Source organism: Gymnogyps californianus, chromosome 1 (assembly GCF_018139145.2).
Source record: "Gymnogyps californianus isolate 813 chromosome 1, ASM1813914v2, whole genome shotgun sequence".
NCBI classification, from domain to species: Eukaryota; Metazoa; Chordata; class Aves; order Accipitriformes; family Cathartidae; genus Gymnogyps; species Gymnogyps californianus.
The window spans coordinates 117887410-117908984 of NC_059471.1; the positions used below are offsets into that span (position 1 = coordinate 117887410).

General features: G+C 37.9%; 1 protein-coding gene across 3 annotated transcripts; it reads right to left on the reverse strand.

The window, feature by feature from the left end:
• Nucleotides 1-1417: 1417 nt before the first annotated feature.
• ARL6 (ADP ribosylation factor like GTPase 6) lies at nt 1418-20738 on the reverse strand. Of its 3 annotated transcripts, XM_050905353.1 has the most exons (9): nt 20695-20738; nt 17768-17918; nt 15203-15264; nt 13370-13438; nt 10861-10955; nt 6874-7003; nt 5312-5367; nt 5185-5197; nt 1418-2098 (listed from the first exon to the last, which is right to left on the reverse strand). In XM_050905353.1, the coding sequence occupies exons 2-9, from the start codon at nt 17888-17890 to the stop codon at nt 2062-2064; spliced, it is 585 nt and encodes a 194-aa protein (XP_050761310.1). In that variant the 5' UTR covers nt 17891-17918; nt 20695-20738; the 3' UTR covers nt 1418-2061. The 3 variants fall into 3 exon arrangements, with proteins under 3 accessions (XP_050761310.1, XP_050761303.1, XP_050761295.1); XM_050905346.1 differs by lacking the exon at nt 5185-5197; XM_050905338.1 differs by lacking the exon at nt 5185-5197 and having other exon boundaries at nt 15200-15264.
• Between the last annotated feature and the right edge of the window lie 837 nt (nt 20739-21575).

A 21575-nucleotide genomic window follows, 5' to 3' on the forward strand; every position in this document is an offset into this window, starting at 1 on the left:
AACAATAATCAACATAAATAACTAACTGCTGTTTTCAAAAAGGGCTTACTAACCACATCAGAAAGCAAAAAGTAAAAGACAATAGGGTACTCTCCTCAGATTTGCGGGTGGAAGAACAAAGCAGTAGGTTCAAACAGCTTCCCATGATAGTAAAGGCAATCCATAAGATAAACATAGTACTTTGTGTAGTCCAACATAAACAAACAAAAATAACCAGAAAGCCATCAAGGTCTACATTATTCAAGAAAGTCAGACAGATTTTATGTAAGAACTTAAATTTTCTTTGGTAGAAAAAAAATTAATGCCAACTTAAAATTGTTTCATTTAAATAAGTCATATAAGTGAACCAAAATAATTACAAAATACTTATACTCAGCAAAAGATGTTTCCAACAAGTATTATTTTTGTTACTGTATTATCCGATGCAAAGTAAACCAGAAAATTATCTGCCCCACAATTCAGAGTTAGAAAAACATCTCAGAATTATATACGATTTTTCCTCCTTTGTACTTGATTTTGTATAGATATTTAGATTCAGAGTTGACAGAAGGCCAAAGGTGTCACAGAAAGAGATATGAAAGATAAATACTTTCATGACAAACTGAACTGTCAGAATTATAGCATCCTGTAAGAAAGATTTTTTACAGTAAGACTTAGTTCCCTCTAGCAAAGCAGGGGAGTTAATTTTAACTGTTTAATAATAACTGAAAGTACATGAAACTGTTCTACCATTTCAGGCAAGTCCCTTTGCTCCAAATACTCCTCTATTAAGTGAGCCCTAGAAGGCATGCTCACAGAACATTTGTGTGTTTTATATGCTAATAAGGGGGGGGGAGGGGGGGGAAGCTTTTGCAAGACCTACATATTACATCTCCCACAGGAATCAGCTAATCACTCAGTTAAATACAGTCTTCAGCATTCCCAGTGCCAGTCTGCTTGTTTCTTGGACAAGGGAGGAGGGATTAAAGTGGAAGAGGTGGCATGACAAAAATAAAGTTCTTAGCATTGGCTTGTTACCTATGGTACACCTTTGAAGTCAGAAAGTTTATTAAAAATTGTTCTTGAAAGTAAAACAGTTTTTATACACAATAGAAGTATAAGACACATTTCGTGTTAATGATCTAGTAAACTAGTGACCTGTCCCTTAACTGTGTTTCCAAAATATAACTTTAAACCATATGCTCCTTAAATATCTGGAAGAGCAGTCTAGTTTATTAGAAAGTGTAACAAATATATGCAATTAAAAAAAAAGTTTGGCAAAAGAGATGCCATTTTATTACAGTATACAGTGCTATTTCCATTGGAAAATAGACAAATTCCAAAAGACACTAACAGAAAAACAAAAATCTCTAAGATGTAAAGATCATCAATGAACATATTTAAGTTAAAAAAACCCCAACATGGCATGTTGTATATTTTAAGTTTTATTGATGGAAATGCAAATATAACCATGGCATATCACAAAACCAATTCATAACATTTCATTAAAAGCAGTTCCTTAAAAACATCTGCAATCGTCTATAACAAATACACTGAATATTTGAATCATTGTATCTTAAATCAAAATATTCCTCTAGAAGCCTATTGTAGATGGTTACTAAGAACCCAACATCAAACTTTACAATAAAAAAATTGCAGAAATACCTAAAAATGGGCACCTAAAATCAGTAGGTATCTCATGCAGCTGTATTTCAGAAAGTGCTGATTATTCTTTCTCAGGAAAATATTCCCATTTAGTCAAAAGGTGTCCCCCCAAAAAACAGAGGGGCATTTCCTGATGGCTAATTGTCACCTAAAACTCAAATGAATGCAGAGGTTTATTGTTAACACAAATCTTTTTTTAAAATATGCTCTCCAGTCACAAGATTCAATTTAATTCATCAATGTGCATACCTGAGGTGCTATGTTGTCTACATTCAATTTTCCTGGAAGAGATACTAAAAGGAAACAAGTCAACACAGTATATTTTAGCTGAACTGTTCATTTTCTTTAAATCATTCTTCCTTTCCAAGGAACTTGTACACCTACTGACAAAGTTTGTAAAAGAATGCCATACATCTTTTATTTATCTCTCATGTCTTCATTGCTTGGATCTGATCTGTTAATAAAAAGAAAAAGCTAGTCTTAACACAAGATGAATTCTTGCTGTATTTTGCTTTTTCAAAACATAATGCAGTATTATCCAGGTTACAGAACTACACCAACAGATATTTTGGTGTAGTTACAAGAATGGGGGACAATGCAGTTAGAGTTGTTTTCAAATTGCTCTCTCATCCACTTCTGAAATTCCTCCACAGCCAAGTTGTTTCCCCAAAATGTTGCTAATTAAACAGGAAGACTCTTCCACATAATTCAATTTTTATCTTTTTTGGGCTTATAAGGTAACTTTGATGAGAATAAGGCCTGGAAGTTTACTTTATGAAGTATGCATTTCCGTTCCTTGTACACATTTCAGCTTCCACATAACTGAACATGAACTAACTCCCCAACAGCAAAGGATTTAAAGTTTGTTTTCGAATAACTCACATGAAAACTTCTTTGCTCTCAGTAGCCACACTTCTCTGTACTGTTGTCTGATTGTCACTTCTCAATTCACTTCAAACATTTCATTAGTTAGCATAAATGTGCTGCACCCCCATTACAAAATGTGGAAATCAGCACAATTTCTCCCACTAATAGGGAACATGAGCTGGGTTTAGACTGTTGTGAGATAGGTTAGTTTTACCCTACTGATGATGTGTTGTTGCAATAGTAACACCATTACAAAACACGGAAATACACAAACTCAGCCTTCACTAAGGAAAAAAAGGCAAAACCTTCTGCCCCTGCCACCCCAGATGTGTGAACTACCTGTAATGGACCTGCAAAAGGTAACTAAGGAAAGCATGGCTGTTGACAAGGAAAACTGTGCATTCATTAACCAGGTTTCATTTCCTCCACTGAATTTTATGGCATCCACAGGCTGTGATTTAGGGACCACTATAACTTAAGAGTTGTTTCAAATGTTTCCATCTAGTGCTCTAGGAATGAGGAAGAGAATCGTAGTAAAAATTTGTTCTTGAAATATCAAAGTCTTCATCCATTAAAAGTATAACTGCCGAACTGCACATGCTTAGGCAACAATACAGTTTAAACCCAGCCCCTCTTAAGTTTTTGGGGATACTGAGCCAGGAAGTTAAAGGAAATTTTTAGATAAAGCCCATCCATGAAGAATTTCAGCTCAGAAAATTAAGAAGTTCAACAATCCATGAGAAGTGAATAGCTATGAAGAGCTATGTGAGTGACAGCAGAAGCACCTGCTTACTGTGCTTAAAAATCTACATATTGTCGTGGTTTAACCCCAGCCGGCAGCTAAGCACCACGCAGCCGCTCGCTCACTGCCCCCCCACCCCTGGGATGGGGGAGAGAATCAGGAAAAAAAAACCTCGTGAGTTGAGATAAAGACAGTTTAATAGGACAGAAAGGAATGAAAAACAATGATAATGATAATAATAATATGACAATAGCAATACTAAAAGAATTAAACTATACAAAGCAAGTGGTGCACAATGCAATTGCTCACCACTCGTTGACCAATGCCCAGTTAGTTCCCGAGCCGCGATCCCCCCTCCCAGTTAACTCCCCCAGTTTATATACTGGGCATGATGTCATATGGTATGGAATAGCTCTTTGGCCAGTTTGGGTCAGCTGTCCTGGCTGTGTCCCCTCCCAGCTTCTTGTGCCCCTCCAGCCTTCTTGCTGGCTGGGCACAAGAAGCTGAAAAATCCTTGACTTACTATAAACACTACTTAGCAACAACTAAAAACATCAGTGTGTTATCAACATTCTTTTCCTACTAAATCCAAAACACAGCACTATACCAGCTACTAGGAAGAAAATTAACTCTGTCCTAGCCGAAACCAGGACACATATACAACTTAAATATTTTGTCAGAAAAATATTTAGACAAGCATTTGACATCTTTTTAAGTAGCTTGAAGCTACATACAAAACCATCTACTCAAAAGTTGGATTGAAACTTAGAAGGTTCCTCAAAGATAAGCAGAGACTCTGAAAATCACAGGAAAATATTACAAAATCAGAACTATGCCTGAAATTAGGAAAAAGTGCGTGATTTGGAATCTGCCCCTATGATAATAGGATACAGCAGTGAAGGAAACTCAGTAGTTAGATGCTGGTTCCCCACCACAGAACTCTTTTAGACGGTGGAGGATGCATCACTGTTCTTCTGTAGGGCAGTAAATCTCTTTGTAAAGACTATTTTTGGCTAGTATCCCTTCCTCTGAAAACATGACCAAATGTTTTTATATTCTGTAATAACACAGTGAAATAAACCATCTCTTTCTAGTTAGTAGAAAGCACAGTCTGGTATCCATAGATAAATGGAGATATGTTAAATCAAGGACAATGTTGGGTATTATTTAGCTGCATTTGAAAGAAATGCGTTTAGCGGCACTGACGCTGGAACACGGCTGACATCTAGCGGCTGCCACGCACAGAACACGCCAGTACAGAGAAACCGTCTTGCAGATTCAGATTACACTACGCTAACCTAATACACTCACAATGTAAGCAACGTAAATTAGGGAGCTAAAATTAGAATGAGTCTACCAAAATAATACCACACGTCACTATTCTATACATTTAGCAGTACGCGGGAGGACAAAAGAGACCAGATCCTTACCAACATACAACAGAAGGATATACAGCATCCATACCAAGTTTGTAATTAAAAATGTGTATGTCATACATCATCTAAACTGGATCTGATATTTTCTATGTAGTTATGAGTGTCTGCATATGCTATGATCGTTACAATGTAAACTGTTTTATTTTGGCTCTAAATTAAAGAACTGAAGTTGAACAATCAAAACTAGTGTATTTGTCTGTGTACTTCACTTATTTTTCTAGCCTTCTTATTCACCATTTCCTGATACGTAACATTAAGTTATGTAAAACTGGGACAGGACAGTAAGAATAAATTAAAGAACAAACTGAACTACCACAATAATAAATTGAAGTGCAGGAGCTGGTATTATTGTTTACAAGGAAGTGTTACACAGTTTGCAAGCGTATGCATTAATATTTCATAGTACACACTTTTGTCAGAGAAACTGACGTGATCTTTTGTGTATATTAAGGAGGTAAATGAAAGGCAAATATGAGATAGAGCATCAGTACTCACTGTGTAATTTGATCTGACAGCAAAAGCAGACAGAAAGAAAACAAAGGAAATAATAAAGAAAAAAACTTACAAAATGAAAAAAGTTTAACAGAATGAAAATAGAGCAAGAAAATTACATATGATATACCTTGGAGCCAATCCACACCTTCTTGCAATCCTTCTCCTTTAAGAGCATCACTAGCACTGAAAGAAACAAATCAGATTATGAAAACATTGTAAAAACATCAGTTTTAGTGGAGTCATCACTATACTTGTAATTTACAGAATTGCAAAGTAGCAACGAGTACAGTTTACTGAAGTTTTCTTCACACGGAGAAGGCTGCTTCTCAAATGATATATTCTAGAGTACCTTCCCAATACGGAAACATCATTTCAAGATGTGATCCATTTTAATTCCAGTTTCAAGGCAGAGGAATCATTCCTAGAACATGAGGCGTTCCGGAAGAGGCAGAGGCCTTGTCCCACACAAGGCAGCCACATTGTTCTGCAGCACCTCCACTAAGATAACTCCCTCCTCAGACTATGCTATAAAAGATGTTTACTACCTACAACAGCAGCGATGAATCATAGAATCATTTAGGTTGGAAAAGACCTTTACAATCATCATGTCCAACTGTCCTCCCACGCAGTTCCTATACGCAGCGAGAATGCTGGAGTACTGGAGAAGAAAGTATAGTGCGTACACACTTCATTTTAACAGCAACCCTAGGAGTGTCTGTTAATACATATTAAGCTACACCGAGAACTGTGTAAATGTACCTTTTGAATCACAGGGGTATAACTGTTTAAAGGCACCTCATTCTTCAGCTTATGAAAACTAGTACAGAAGTGAATCTGGACTGTTACTGTGGTTAGCTATAAAATTATCTTCCAAGGAGCTTGGGAATTCATCAGTGTAATTTCTGAGACAAAAAGCAGTGACTCCAAAACAATGCCCAGGTAATCAAGTTTAATATTAAAGGGCCTAAAATGAAAATTGTAGTTTTCAGCAGCATTTAGCTGCTGATTTCACTTTTATTTATAGTATCTGAGGACTTCAATAAGACAAAAATCCAACTTCTATAAAACACTTCTGATAAAAGGAGAGGTTTTTTCCTTGTGAACACTGGCACAAAATACTTCTATTTATATGAAAGCTTGCATCCTTCAGAAAGAAAAGACACTAGCTCCTACAACTAAAAATCCCCTCAAACATTACACAGTACAAAGAGTACGGTGTCCCTCTGAATTCACATGAGGATAGTTTACTAAATGGCCTTTCAACAGTAGTTTACTAAAGCATCTGCAGAGTGGAAAAAACCCAACTCGAAAGGTTTTATTGTTGATATCCTGAAACCTGCAAGACAAACTAGCAGTAGCACTCTGATAACAATTCGACTCAATTTCCCAGCAAAAAATTATAGCAGCTATTCTTCTGATAAGAACACTGCTTTCTGATTTCACTAGAAGTCCTCCATTTCATTATTTGGGTAACAGTTCTATTGTGAAAATTTTCAAGACACAGTCTACATGAGTGCATTGTGCGTTTCATAGCAAGTATTGTAATATTACTACCGTTTCCACATGTGGCAGCACAGTATTTTTTCTGGTTGACTTAATTTATGTTATATAATACTGAGTGGCATGATAGAGCTAAAATATGAAGGTACAAAGTAATACCAATAAAAGGGTAGAAAAAGGGAAATTTACCAGATATGCCAGGGCTTGTCTTTGATGTTTTCTAGTGACAGTAACTGAGATACTTTCACAGATGATACTGCGTCCCTGAGGTCCATCTTGTTAGCAAAGAAGAGAATAGGTAGTCGACGGTGCTTAATATCTAGGCATGAGCAGAAATAGAACTATCATGACATTATGCAACACTTACTAATCTCTACAGGTAATAAGCTACAAACAATACAGGAAGATATTTTGCTCACCTGTAACTGCAATTCTCTGAAGGTTGTATCCTACCAAGATGCACACTGTTGGGTCACGTGGCCTCTGACGCATGCTTCAAGAATGCTCACAAACTTTCTGGCAGGCTTTGGGATCTTCCACCCCCTCTCCCCCTACCTTATACATACATTTAAAGCTGTAGGTATAAATTGCTGGTGAAGCTGAGGAACAGGAGATCAAACAACTGCCTACAAATACTACACATCTCTGCTTAGTGAGGACTGGATGTGTAAAATGGACAGAAAAATCATTTGTGTTCATTCATAACCTCACAACAATAGTTGCATAAGGGTAGTCTGAATTATCTTTTAGCATCCTGGAGAGCATCCATGACTTCATTAAATTCATAAAATAGGGAAAAAAGGCACATGTGTGGACATCCCTTATCCTACCTTCACTTGAAGGAGGACTTCTTTTCCAGAAGCTCTTCTCAGCTAGCAGTGAGAACTACAGACCAAACCAAGTCCAATTTCTGGCATACTTACACATTCAAAAGCATTAGCCTCGCTGATTACCTCAAAAGACTAGAGAGTCATTGGAAGGAGATGAAGTATACTCTCTTCAACCTGACAGATGTAAAACTGCCAAAAAATTACCAGTACCAAGACTAACTGTAAGAATTTTTCACAGTATTTAAACAAAGGATGAATTACAGGATTAGAGAAAATCTAGATTTGAGTCTATCAATCAATTCTTTATGGGAAAAGAACTTAAAACCCTCCCATCATGAAAATTACTATACAGGCTCTTTTTAAAATAGTAAAAAGAAAAGGTTATTTCACATAGGAAACAAGGTAAGGATTTATTTAAAAACTTCAGACATAAGCCAGCTGCCCCTGCTGGGGGTAGGGGGAATGGAACAACAACAACAAAATCAAAAAAACCCAACAAACTGTCAATGGTGAAGTGGTTCGAACCTTCCTAATTATGTTCTTTTCAAACCCCCTACTACTGAACCTTTCCACAAAATCAGTGGAGATAACACTGTCTACCCATACTTCAAGATCATGAGTGCTGACCAAAACGCTGACAATTCTAACAACTATTTACCCTATCTGGAGCTATTTTTTCCTCTGATATCTCAACACAAATCAAAGGCCTTAAAATACCAGCACAGAGTATCATTAAATCTCTGTTTTGATTCCATAGTTGAACAGCTTTGTGTCTCCTGATTGAAACTTCTACATTAATCTATAGTATAATTAAATGAACCCTGGTACCCACAGGTTGCAGGTTATGGATAAATTAAAACCACAGAAATTAGTTGACATCACTATGCAAACAGCCAAGTTAATCGAGGAATTTTCAGTGTTTTTTTAAAGCAATTAAAAAGGGGCACAACCTACCCACATAGGCTCATAAATGTACACTTAAAGATGTTTGCTAAAGTGGTGGTTGCTGAAACTTACATTATTTCTTACCTTATGACATTGTTTCCTACTATGCAGTATTTCCCTCCCACACTTTTTACAGTTATTAATGGAAAGCTAACATTTTCTAGTTGCAGGAAAGCTAACATTTTCTAGTTGCAAGTAGTTATCAGTTAACACATTAAAAAAAATCCCAGCCACTAGATATGTGTGATGTGTAATTTTATACAAAGAATTTAAATTCACAGGAATTTCAGTTTATTTTAGAAGCATGTGCTGGAGGTCAAGTGACCCAAGAGCTAATATCTAAAACAAGTAATCTACAGACTACCATCTTGCAAAATGCTAATGAATGAAGTTTGATTAAAAAAAATAATACAATAACAGTGATCATTAAACAAGCCATTATTTGTAGAGTGCATTGTCCACTTATGTAAGTAAAAATAATTTATAGTTCTGATTCACAAAACAGTCCCAGCTAGTACAACTTCTAACCCCATTAATGCTTCACAGTACACATTCCGTTTCACCTGACAACTCAGGCAAAGTCTAGCAAAAAGAGAGGGAACTGTTTTACTAAAGGATTGCTAAGATTTTCAGAGACAGGAATTGATTCAAGGTTGTTACCCTGCATCCATTTATACCTTAGGTAAACATGTAAATTTAAACCACTCCAGGAGGTTCACACAGGAAGAAGCATAGAAGGGGAGAAAGTAGCGTATGCAGGAAGAAAAGCAGAACAGTAATACAAATAAAAATACTGATATAGTAAAACAGTTATATATTGATTCAGTTAACAGCTACTTTTATCAAACACTACTACTAGAAGAACTTTTTATTCTCTTTGGTTCTCATAGATGTGATCTATCAAAATCCAAAATGATAAAATGGGAACACTGTTGCTGCATTTGAGCAGAGCTGCTCCAAGGCAGAAATACACAACAGCCCTTTCCTGGTTCTATGGGATGTACTAGGTGGCCATAGCCATGGTCTTTCAGAACTAGAAGACACAAACACAACAACGGAACAGCACTGACCTGCTACATCAGCATTAATAACCTATTAATGCCTAAATGAAAAGCCCCACCTAAGCTTGCATCTCCTCAGTCTTAACATTTTCCCTCTTTTTGCCTTCTAATAAACTAGTAACTTATTACAGCAGTCTTCACCTCCCACCCTTGGTCCTATGTGGTTTCCATTTTACCAACAGAATCACCTTTTACCACTGTGGTTAATACCTGCTTTGGTACAAAGTTCCCTGGCCTCTACGTAATCCACCTGCAGCCTTTGGTTCACCTCATCCTCCCCTTTGACCTTTGCAAGACTGTCTTTTCAGTGTTTGCATTTGAAGTGGCCCATACCCTTGAACACGAAATTAAGAGGGCCCAGTCAGCTCACACACACTCAGCTACAGCACCTTTGTTAATGAACTAATGTATTATATGCACTCTTCATGGAAAATAAAAATCATAGTAACATAATTGCCCCTATCACATACTACTTTTCTTGGTTAGAAATGCAAGTCAGCTTCTCCTTTCTTACTGTCAGCATGGTAACCCCACAAGTTAAGGCTCTACCAGCTTAATAAATATAAGGAATTACAGGATTATTTCACTTTTAAATTTCCAGCATGTAGTTTTATAATCTGGTTAGTCAGAGCAACTACCTAAAGTGCTGAAAGTCAAAATTGCATATTGCTTACAAAAACATTCCGGTAATGTTGGCGATATGGAAGGGCGAAGAAGCTAAGAATTGACCAATCTCAGAACTTAATTAAAGAAGTGTAGCCTCATGTAAAAAACAAAACAAAACAAACAAAAACCCTAAAACCAGCACCCCGATCATGAATCCTCTCATATCCTCTTCCATCCCATGTATCCTTTTACAGGCAATTGAAACTGACTGGTATAATTATCCCTCCTTATTTCTGGCTAAAGCATAATAATAATAAAGAAAAAAAAAAAGAAAAGATGAAAAGAAGAAGTTAAGTTACATTAAAGGAATTAGCTGTCTTCATGGAAAAATCCAGACAGGAAGATACTTTTTTGTATGTGTTCATCATCACATACAGGCTCTCCAGCTTCCAAAGGGTCAAAGTCTATTCTTCCTCAAAACAATGCAACTTTTGATCTATATTGATTAATAAGAGACCAATCCAACTCAGTGTGGCCAACTGAAGTATGATCAGTTTGTAAATGTGAATAGGTATAAAAAAACACCCAAACTTATTGAAGACTATTATTGTTCTAATATTCATGAATGGCTAAAATATTCGCAAAGTACTCAGAATTCAGAACATGTCAGATAAGGGCTTGTCTTAAGACAACATAATAAATACAGAGACAGAAGCAGAAAAAAGCCTCCTCACCTGGATGATTCAGAAGGGTGTCAAGTTCTTCTTTGGCCACAACCATTCTTAATTTGTCACTGCTATCAATGACAAAAATAATGGCTTGGCCTTCTCTGCATAACATAAAAAGAGCAAAGAGGCAAATTATAGGTTCTCTTAAACTGTGATTAAGAAAAGGCTTCAGAAGAAACACCAAAAAAAGCAAACAAACCTGATTTTTTGTCCTCTAATTTTTTTTTTTTGTTATTTACCATTAACATTTGCATCCAGTCTTATTTCTGAAATTCAGTCTTTTGGCAATGTGTATAATTTTTTGAGACATGAGGTTGTTGCTGCGTGACTCATACAGGGTTCAGTCTACACAGACCCTTCAGAAAAGCTCGATTTCACTACTGAGGCTGAAAAATGAGCTCTGAAAATGTAGCCAACTGCTATTCTGACAGTGTAGTCAGACACACAAAGAAAATCTCAAGACAGGTTTTTGTAGAAATTCTTTATTTCCTACACTAAAACAAGTTTATTTAGAGGAAGGTAAATTACCTTTTTTTAGAAAAAACGGTGTGTCCACAGCTGTTTAACAACTAGGCATATGCAGATTAATTTAACTTTTACAGAAGTCTGCATAAACAGGATCTTTCTTTTGTTTTGAATTACAGGTAAAAACTTTCAACTATTTCAAATCATCAAGACATTTTGCTGGCAATATGACCACAGTCACAACACACATACAACTATTCAACTCATTATTTCAGGATATTACTGATACTTTATGACTTGATGTTCCATTTATTGAAACTTATTTGAAAGCAAAATAAAGTCTGACCAATTCAGATGAACAGTTATAAACACCCACAAAAAGTATTTTTAATTTACATTTTAATGTAATATTCACTTCTCCTTTGTTTTACATTTCTCTAAGAGAACATTTCGGGTACATTCTTCACGCCCCAGCACCATGTACCTTCATATTTTGATAAGAAACAGTCCTAGACCTACTGAAAAACAGAAATAACTTGACGAGCCTAAGATTGTATGAGAAGGTCCACTCGTTTCTGGAGTAAAGAACTTTAACAGCAAATAAAGCTTTTGCATATTAGCTGAAAATGCCTAAGTAATTTTTATGAGCATACAGTATTTTTCTAGAGGAATCAGAGTCCTAGCATGTATTTAGTACCATAAAATAACTTCACAAACAAGTAACAGTAACAGGGACACAACATGACTTTACATATATTTAAGACAAGTGTACTTTCAGGACATCCTAGAAGATAGTTTCAAGCCAAATAGAAGAAGAGGGCAAGCTTCAAGTACTCCGAAGTAACTACTTAGACACTTGATCAGATTTGACTGCCATTTTGCAATGCTCGCAAAATTAAATCTTGCTTAACTTTATAAACTGAACAGCACATTATTATTTTTATATTATTCTTAGAAGTTAATCTTAAATATGTGACTACTGCACTGGATCAGGAACAGAGGTGGATACAAGCGCACATTTCACTATCAGCATTACCTAAGAAACTCCCTTACTGTTAAGATGAAAAAAGCCATTTATGCCACACAAGGGATAAGTTACTGCATTAAATACAGCAGTCAGAAAAATTATTTGCTTTTGAAGCACTCGGCTAGCATTTTGAGAGCAGCCTAAGGGCATCAGTTATTGAAATCCAAAAGATTTGGGAGACATACATCCAATGCTTTTCAACAATTAAGATCTCCTACCCACACAATAAGTTTTCAAATTGCTAACATATTTTGGACAGAAAGGAGATGAAGTGTTAATCCTCAATTAAAGAATACTTTAAGCTCTATCACCTTAAATATTAATATTTAATCAATATTACAATCTTCAGAATTTCTCCGTTCTATTTCTCCAAGCTATTTCTGTATGGTTTACTACTGTTCACCTTATTTAGATCAGCATCAGGTATTACAGAATAACAATGATACAACATAACTGAAGATTCAAGTTTCATTAGAAGCTAGAAAAACAGAAAATGGTGTCTATTACCAATAAGGCAATACCATAGTGTTATAAAGTACAGTGAATATCCTGCTTAATAAATAACATTAAGAATACTTGGTCAAGTTCTTAGTTACATGTGCCTCATTCTCTGAGGTTTATTTCCCTCACCTCTAAAAATCTCAGCCATCAGCCAATATCTTTTGCATCTTAAGTCACTTAGCTACAGAAGAACAGAAAAATAGGAAACCTAACTCATCTTGGTGCTTTCTTACAGGATTGGTTTTCCGTTTTCAACATTTAAATCCCATCTCTAGTATGCTCCCTCAATCTTTGAGTCAACAAGACGTCCCCAAAAGCATGCTGATTAACAGCATATAAAAACTTTCCTTTTTTGGAACAGAAAGAAAAGCTGTATTTATCCAGAATGACCTTCTGTCAAACATCAGGGGTAAGTCTTCTCTGAATCATTTCTAACCACTAGATATTATCATACTTCTGTTTAAATAACATACACAGCAGCTAATATGAACAGCAATACTTTAAAATAAATGATAGGCTTACTTGTAGTAATGTTCCCAGAGGTTTCTGTATCTCCCTTGACCTGACATATCAAACACTGTGAAAGACAAACTGCAAAGAAAAAAGTATATGAGGCACAGAAACAAAGAACAAAACCCGAACTATTTTCTTTGCTACCCTGACAGAAAAAAATAAAAGCCAGATCAACTTGAATCCTAATCAACTGAGAAAGATTCCCAAAGGAACTCTGGTTACCCTATCTGCCTTCAAACTATCCTACCAAGTTTTGTGGTCTTATTATAGAAATATTTCACAATGGAAAATATTTTTGTTTATTCTCTGAATAAAAGAACCAAACCAATTATAAAAAGTTACATCAAATACAAAATAAGCTCCCATTTAGCCTCTCTTTTTATCACGTTAGTATTGAATATTGTTTATAATGTTGAGTAAATGAAATTCAGATGAGCCGTGACTTAAAATCCACAGCCTGTCTTAAATTCTGTCCCTAGACAGGCACCAATATTCAATGGCACCAACCATTCAAAGGCTTCTCTATGCAAAGTAAAAGGCTTTTTAAAAAAAAAAAAAAAAAAAATCCACCTTCAGAAAAAAAATCACATTCTGGTAATAACAGGTTACCTCAGGTGACCAAGCTACAAAGGGCAGTCTTTGCAACTTCGAGATTTCACCCAAACACTAAATACAGCAAGTAAACTTAAAGAACATTACAAAAAATTCTGATCCACTCCTGAAATGTCTACAGAGGCACCATCAAATTCAGTATTAGGCTTTCCTGTTTTGGGTAGTCCCAAATAGCTCCCCGAGTGGAGGCCACACCAAAATGAGGAAGTTTAGCAAAGGAAGCTCTCCAGACATCCTTTCCACTCTATATCCAGACATCATCTGATTCTAGACTAGCTACTCTGCCATGTATAAAGTTATTAGCAACCTCCAAACAATGTTTTGGTTGTAATATTAGATTAATGAGATCTTGGGGTGGCGGTTCGTTTCTTTGTTTTTAATCATTCCACATGGTGTATTTGCAGGTCATCTCTCCTTTATTCTGATCCTGTAGTAGGAAAGCAATATACATCGATTTACATTCTCACACAGCCAAACCCCAAACCTGTCTTATGTGCTTTACTGAGACAGAATACAGTTGTTGAGCCTCCTATAAAAATAGGAAACCTATCAGTCCCACACATCAGCTCAAGGAATAAACAATTTTCTTGCAGATCTGTCATCCAGTGGGGCATGCTGCTTGGTTTGAAGACTAACTGCACCCATTAAAAATACACCATGAAGGCTACAGAATAATAAAATAATATCTAACGTTACCTCCTTGAAGTATCTTTGTCTCACAACATTCCTTTTCTAAATCTTAGCCTTCATTCAACTAATGATTTCTTCCTCCTTTTCCTGACCTTTGCCCCTGCCATCTTCACATTGCTAACGCTGTAGCCACCATTTTTCATTTAATGAGATTAGACTGCAATCTCTTCAGAGTCCCTCCAGTGAGAGTGCTTAACGGAATATAGGTTACCATCTAAGCAACTGTCTCTCCTCAAGTCTGTAACAGTGCCCTATTCTGAAATTCTTAACAGACAGAAATCAGATGCTTAGAACAACTTTTTTTTTTTTTTTTAAACACATACATAGTTTTATAGCAGCACAAAACATACAATATATTCTAACACAGTCCTAGATCATGATTAGGACTCCTGGGTACTACAACATTTCAGCAAACTGCATGTCATGTCATTATACCATGACACATTATACTCAGTTACATCCCACTGAAAGAGGTAATTAAGTCCAACTACTGTATATTAATTACTACTGCTAAATGGAGAAAATGAAAGAAACTACTACCTTGAAGTCTTGAATTTCTCTATACTGAATCCTATTGTTGGAACGATGTCCTGAGCTTGAGCCTTTAAAGGAAAGGAAGTACAAATTTTACAATCAAGTTAGAAAATGTAAATATTGAAATAATTTGAAACATGAATACATCTATTTTTCCCCAAACTGTGCAATACAAAGACTTTCTACAAATCCAGATACTTTATATTAAAAAAGTTCCCAGAAAAGTACAGTAATTCAAAATCAAGGTTTTGTTTTGGGGTGGGGTGGGGTGTATTTTTTAGGAAATACAGTGAACTCTATTGGACAAGAGCATTCAAGACATTTTAGCCTCAAGAGCAAGATTCCACCCTTTACATTAGTCTGTGTGTACATGTATGTGTGGATATTACCTATGAAATAAATAGGAGATAGGTTAACATGGAAGATAACAGCTTGAAGATTATGACTGAAGTCAAAATTCACAATATTCGTGCACTTTGGAAATCACAATATCAACCCAAACAAGTCTGCACAATACCCCAAGCCTCTTAGATAAGAGGGTATAGTTCTATCAAGATATTAAATTGGCCATACTCCCAGCTTATATCCACAGGCTGGAGGAGTCTATTTGACATGGGGAATTATACATCAGACATTACACAATGGCCTAACCACAGTTCTATTCAAACTACAAGATCACTGGAAGAAGTCACCATTTACCACAGAGGAATGGCCAAAACATAAAGCATTATTAATAGATCTGCCTGATAACCAGGTTTACTGCTGAGCTAGCCAAGGAACCTATTGGAAGTTGGTACAACAGAATAGTTCCTTTAAGAAGCAACGATATTGAGCAGGTAGAAAGGTCACATTCCTTAGATTACAGAGGTGTTTGAGAAAGTGACACGCAATCCTTTTACAGACTTTCTAGAGCCCCTTATTAAAAACACTATCTATAAACAGTTGACTCCTCGCATACAACTGAAGCAAGCTTAGCTTGTTCACCTGCAGCTTCATTATGAAAATGGCATTCCACCATCGTAAACAGTTTAGTGAACAGTTCCTGTCACCAAGGGAAAATTTGTGCAGAGTAGAAGAGGTGTTATTTCTTTAACATTTATTTTAAATGTATTTATCAGGCCCAGAAGGAACAACTGCAAACAGATGGAGAAACACTTGTATTTGCCAGACACCTAATATATTGCTCCTAGGGCAAAGTAGCAGTTCTTAAGAAGACTGGGTTGATCCAGAGCTCAAAATCATCTGTCCATTGAACTTACTAAAAATAAACAATTTCATCAAGTCTGATCTAATGACATTTGTTGCACATTAGAGAATTTGTCATGCCTTGCAAGGATAGGACTTACACAAGTTGTATGCAAAGCTACCCTCCTAAAGCATCACATTAAATGAAAACATTCAGAAGTAAGTTCTCATTACACGATTTACAGTAAAGCAAACAAATTCTATTTATTCTACTTGTGTAATTCTCTTGGGACCTTCTCTAATACCTATATTGTGATAAACCTTGAAGTCTGCGTTCAACTAGTTAGGAATCCTTTACTGCTTAAGGCATGGCATAAAAACCCTGCTACAATAAAGGTCTCAAAAATTACATAAATACATAATTTGCCTGGTACAAATTGTAGCATTTCCCCCAAATGACTGGCAGCAGGTAGTAAGCAGTTTATAGTCTTTGTTTATAAATCTATTTAATTTTCAGTGGAAGAATAATTGCCAGGAATGGAAGAGTAGCAGACTCCTTACCATGTTACATTTTTCAAACAATGTCCAGTGGTACTCTTCAGGAAAAGTTCAATGGAAATTAAAAGACAAAAGCTGTGTCCTGGTGTGAACAGCAGAAACCATGGTTTCCCAGATGCCTATAACTAAGATGCACAAGCCTCTGGCTTTGAATGTGCCTACTAAAATTCATCTATTTCTAGCCCATAAACATACCTAGAAACAAGGTAATCCTACTTTAAATTTTGCTCAGAATACTATGTACTCTTAGTGGCCTGAAACACTTTTCACTGGATGAATGAACTGCAAGTATAAATACTACTTATTTTGAAAGCTATTCTGCTTTAAAAATGCTGAAGTCACCATTAAGTGTGCATCTTCACATGATTTCCTATTTTATTATTTATTATATACTTATTATTTCTCAGGAAGAGATTAAAATAAACATGATAAATGTAGACAAGTTGTTATACAACTGTATTAATCCCAAATGTTTGACACATCACTCGTAACTGCAATCCTGTAGCAATTATTTAAGTGACTTAAGAAAACTGTTTCAGATCCTGATTTCAGCCATCATAAACTCTTCCTTATTGGGTGATCTTAGAAAAAACATGCCACATTAACAGTGTTTTTTTGGGAAATGTTTTCATAATATGTACGTGGATGCTTACATTTAGTTTTAGTTAGTTGGAAACTCTGAAGATATATTTGTTCCACTGTACTAAATCAAAAAGCTCTTCACATCTTTTCCATGGTCACATCTAGTATAACAGCATGCAAAAACAGTTTAAACAAACATCAACTCTGCAGTAAAAACATCAACAGTGAACTAAGTAGGCTACTTACATTTGAAGGTTTAAGTTTATTTATGATTGTTGTTTTGCCACTATTGTCCAAGCCAAGGCACAAAACGTGAACCTCCTTTTTCTTCAGCCCAAGCCATCCCGCTAGCTTGTCAAACAATCCCATAATTCTGGCTCAAATACACTGGGATCACCTGTTGTTCAGAAAATCAGAGAAGGAAATAGCTGTTGGAAAACCGTTACATGTACAGCAGCATTAGCACAGTAGGTGGGCATGTGGCTAAGCAGTCCTTAAACTTTTAAAAGGACAGTGTGAACAAGACACTATACAAACACTGTCACAGCAGGTTTGCTTGGTATACTAAGCAAATGGAGTGTAAGCTGATTATAGCGAAGAGACCTCGATACAAAAGCAGATTGGCTGTTTATAGCCCTGTCTATATAATGCAATGTCCTTGATTCACTGGGTAGCAATATTGCCATCATTCTGAGCAGTCCGAATAGGAGCACAACTGCAATGCCTTCTTACCTTCCACCAAACTGAAAAAAAGGAAGACCACTACATCTTACTTCAAATTGCCAGTGGTCCAGTCAGTCGTCATAATTGAGACGACAAAGCAAAATAGTATTTCCCTTCTCCAGCACCTTCTACTACATATTTACTGAACCCTGAAGTAAATAAAGTACCCTCTGTCAATTCAATTCAAACTCTAATTGTAACAGGCTTTGCCAATATTAACATGTATAAATTAGGAACTCATTCACTACAAATAGAAACTGATTATAATAGATCCAACAGACATGAAGCCAGACACCAAAACATTCACCCACATGTCAGGTAGATGCCAAACTCATACTCCTGCCCAGACGCTGATTGAAGTTACCTGGCAGTAGCATATTCGAAGGAGCTTACATCACACATTCCCTTGCGGTACCTGGCTGAACATACTTTGCAAAGAGGATAAACCTTGTCTATCGTGAATGAATTCCACTAAGAATAATTTCAGCAACCAGACAACTGAAATACTTGTGACGCATTCAGTAATAAAACATTTAATTAATGCCAGAGGAATTTTGTGGAGTGGTGAAGGCTGTTTTTCCTCTTAATAAAGAAAAAACACACAGCACTGGGCAACTCAGATTGCAATCTTGATTACCGCAGAAAATCATGGCCGGAGGAGGAAGAGGAAAAAATGTCAATGACAAGTACTTGGTCTCACTTCTTCACTAACTGATTACAAAATGACTATTACTGCATTTTAATAGAACTAATTTTAAAATCTTTGAATTTAATAAAGTCACGAGAGCCACCACCTTTGTTTACAGTATGATTTTTTGCTTTTTTAATACAAATCCTTTTTAAAGCTTTATCTAGTGCATTTTGATTCAAGACTGGTAGTGATCTACAGAGTGGCTATGTGTGTAACAGCTACACACATTTGTTACCAGATTAAACAAGGCCAACATTAGTTATAGCAATTCCCTCAAAGAAAAAAAATAATGATTTTTCTTCTAACTCCCTTTGTTTTATGCCTCACTCCTTTTTTAATATACATGCAACTCTGAAAGCAGATTAAGGCTTACTGATTATTATCAAATTAACCTGACAAAACCCTGCTCCAAAACACATTACTTTCTAGTCCAATCAAGAGCCTTATCTATATATTCTAGACAGTAAGGTCAAAAAAAAAAAAACCTTGCAGGTACTCTTAAAATGGAAAAGGAAAAAATGCAAGCACTTACAAGATATTTCTAGGGCTTAACTTTTAAACCCAAAAGCCTAAATACACATTCTTTGACAACAGTTCCTAGCAACATTTTAATTATAGCCATTTGTTCTAGCAGTTTTTCATAACAGTTGGCAAAGTCATTATTTAAGAATACAACAGGAAAAATGTATCCTTGACTTCTTGCCCTGCCCCTTTTCTCCCATTCTGCTTCTCAGCTGTGAAGAGTTACAGCAGTTACAACTGGCACAGGTTCCTTTTTTTGCCAGCTGATATTTAGCCTACAATATTATATAGCATGTTAGACATGTCCTAAAATGATTTAGGATAGAGTTTTGTCCAGCAACTTGTTATCAAACTCCATAAACTGTTTTTATCAAGAACTGTAAGCCTATCTGAGGCATCAGTGATAAACACTTGTTGTGACTAACCAGGCTGCAAAACTCCACGTAAAGCATTTAGAGAAGCAGTGACTCGCTGCTAGGAAGCGGAGCCAGGTGAGCTGCACAGCTCTGCAGACTCTTCCCTGAGAGATGTCCGGGCAGGCACAGCCACCTCTCTCCGGTGGCTGCTAAGCAAGACATTGCAACCTGCTACTCCAATCATCAGCACGCTAAGCTGAAAGCGACAATCCATAGAGTGCTATACACATCATATTTTTGAGTTTTTGAGAAGACGATCAGAGCAGATGGCCTGCGGAGGTCCCTTCCAAACTAAACGACACTTCAAGTCCACTTAATTCATATGGATTACTCAAATGTAAACGCTGAGATACCAAGACTGCCCAAGCCACCCACAGGAGGCCCTTCAGATTAGTATCATTTAAAACTCTAGCTATAGGTTTTTGGTTTTTTTTTTGGCAGGACCCCCGACTCCCACCGCACTCGGGGCGAGGAGCCAGGGCCCAGCACGTCCCCAGCGGCGCCTGGGGCCAGAGCCGGGAAGCCCCTGGGCGGCCGGGATCGCGGTCGGGCTGCCCGCAGCTGCCAGGACAGGGCTTCCCTTCCCGCCACCGAGCCCCCCTTCAGCAGCACGCCTCGCAGCGGGCGCTCCTGCCCCGAGCCGCCTCGGGCAGGGCCGCCCGTGGCTGCCGCGGCAACCGGCAGCGAGTGCGAATCCCCTCGCCCAGAGCGGGACGGAGGGCCCCGTGCCGGTGGGACAGGGGTACGCCGCAGCAGGTCAGGACCGGCCGGCGCCCAGGCAGCGGCTCCTGCTCCAGCTCCCCGCCGCCCGCAGCACAGACCTCGGCCCGGGAGATGTCGGCCAGGCCCGGTCGCCGTCGCCGCCGCCGCCGCCGCCGCCTGGGCCGTTGCCGAGGAAACCGCCGCACCGCCCCCGCCAATCCCTTCCCCGGCGAGGCCGCGCCCCGCCTCCCCGCCCGCCCTCAGCAGCCCCGCCCCTTCCGGCCAACCCGCGAGGCCGGCGACTGGGGTGATGCACCACGCGAGGCCACGCCCGCCGCGCCGGCCCAACGGCCGCCGCCGGGTCTGAGGGGTCTGAGGGCTGGGCCGGGCCTGCGCCCGGGGCAGGCGGGCCCCAGCTCGGGGGGAGCCGCCTCATCTCCGGCACCTTCGCGTGTTGCCGTGTCAGCTGTGCCCGGTTGCCTGTCACCTACACCGGGCAGGCGTCGCACGCTGATCCCACGTACGAACCGCATCCGTTTCATCCTGTGTGTCCAATGCCTGTGTAATTTTTTTATCGACCCCTGCTCGTCTTTCTTGCACAGCTGCAACAAGAGTGCTCAGATAAATCCTCTTGGGAATTACAATTAATGTAGGGAAAAAAAGCCTAATAAAAAACACCATCAAAGGTGTTCACAGCAAATCCTGTTCTTAAGCAGGCAGTTTAGTGGTGTACAATGTTCAGGGAAAATCTGAAATCCACCTGCCACTCAGGTAATTACAGCAACTGGGGTTTGGGAAGAAGGCAGCTTGTTTAGGCTAGACACAGTGTCTAGAAATACACTTGGGTAATTTTTTGCCATGTAGCACAGTCCAGTCAGACTGGTTTTAGGTCTGCTGCACAAACTAAAAATTACTTAAATCACTTAAAATGATCTCCAAACAGGAGCACATATAAACTAAAACCCAGTCTCTGTTCTACCACATACTTCCATTTAGTTGC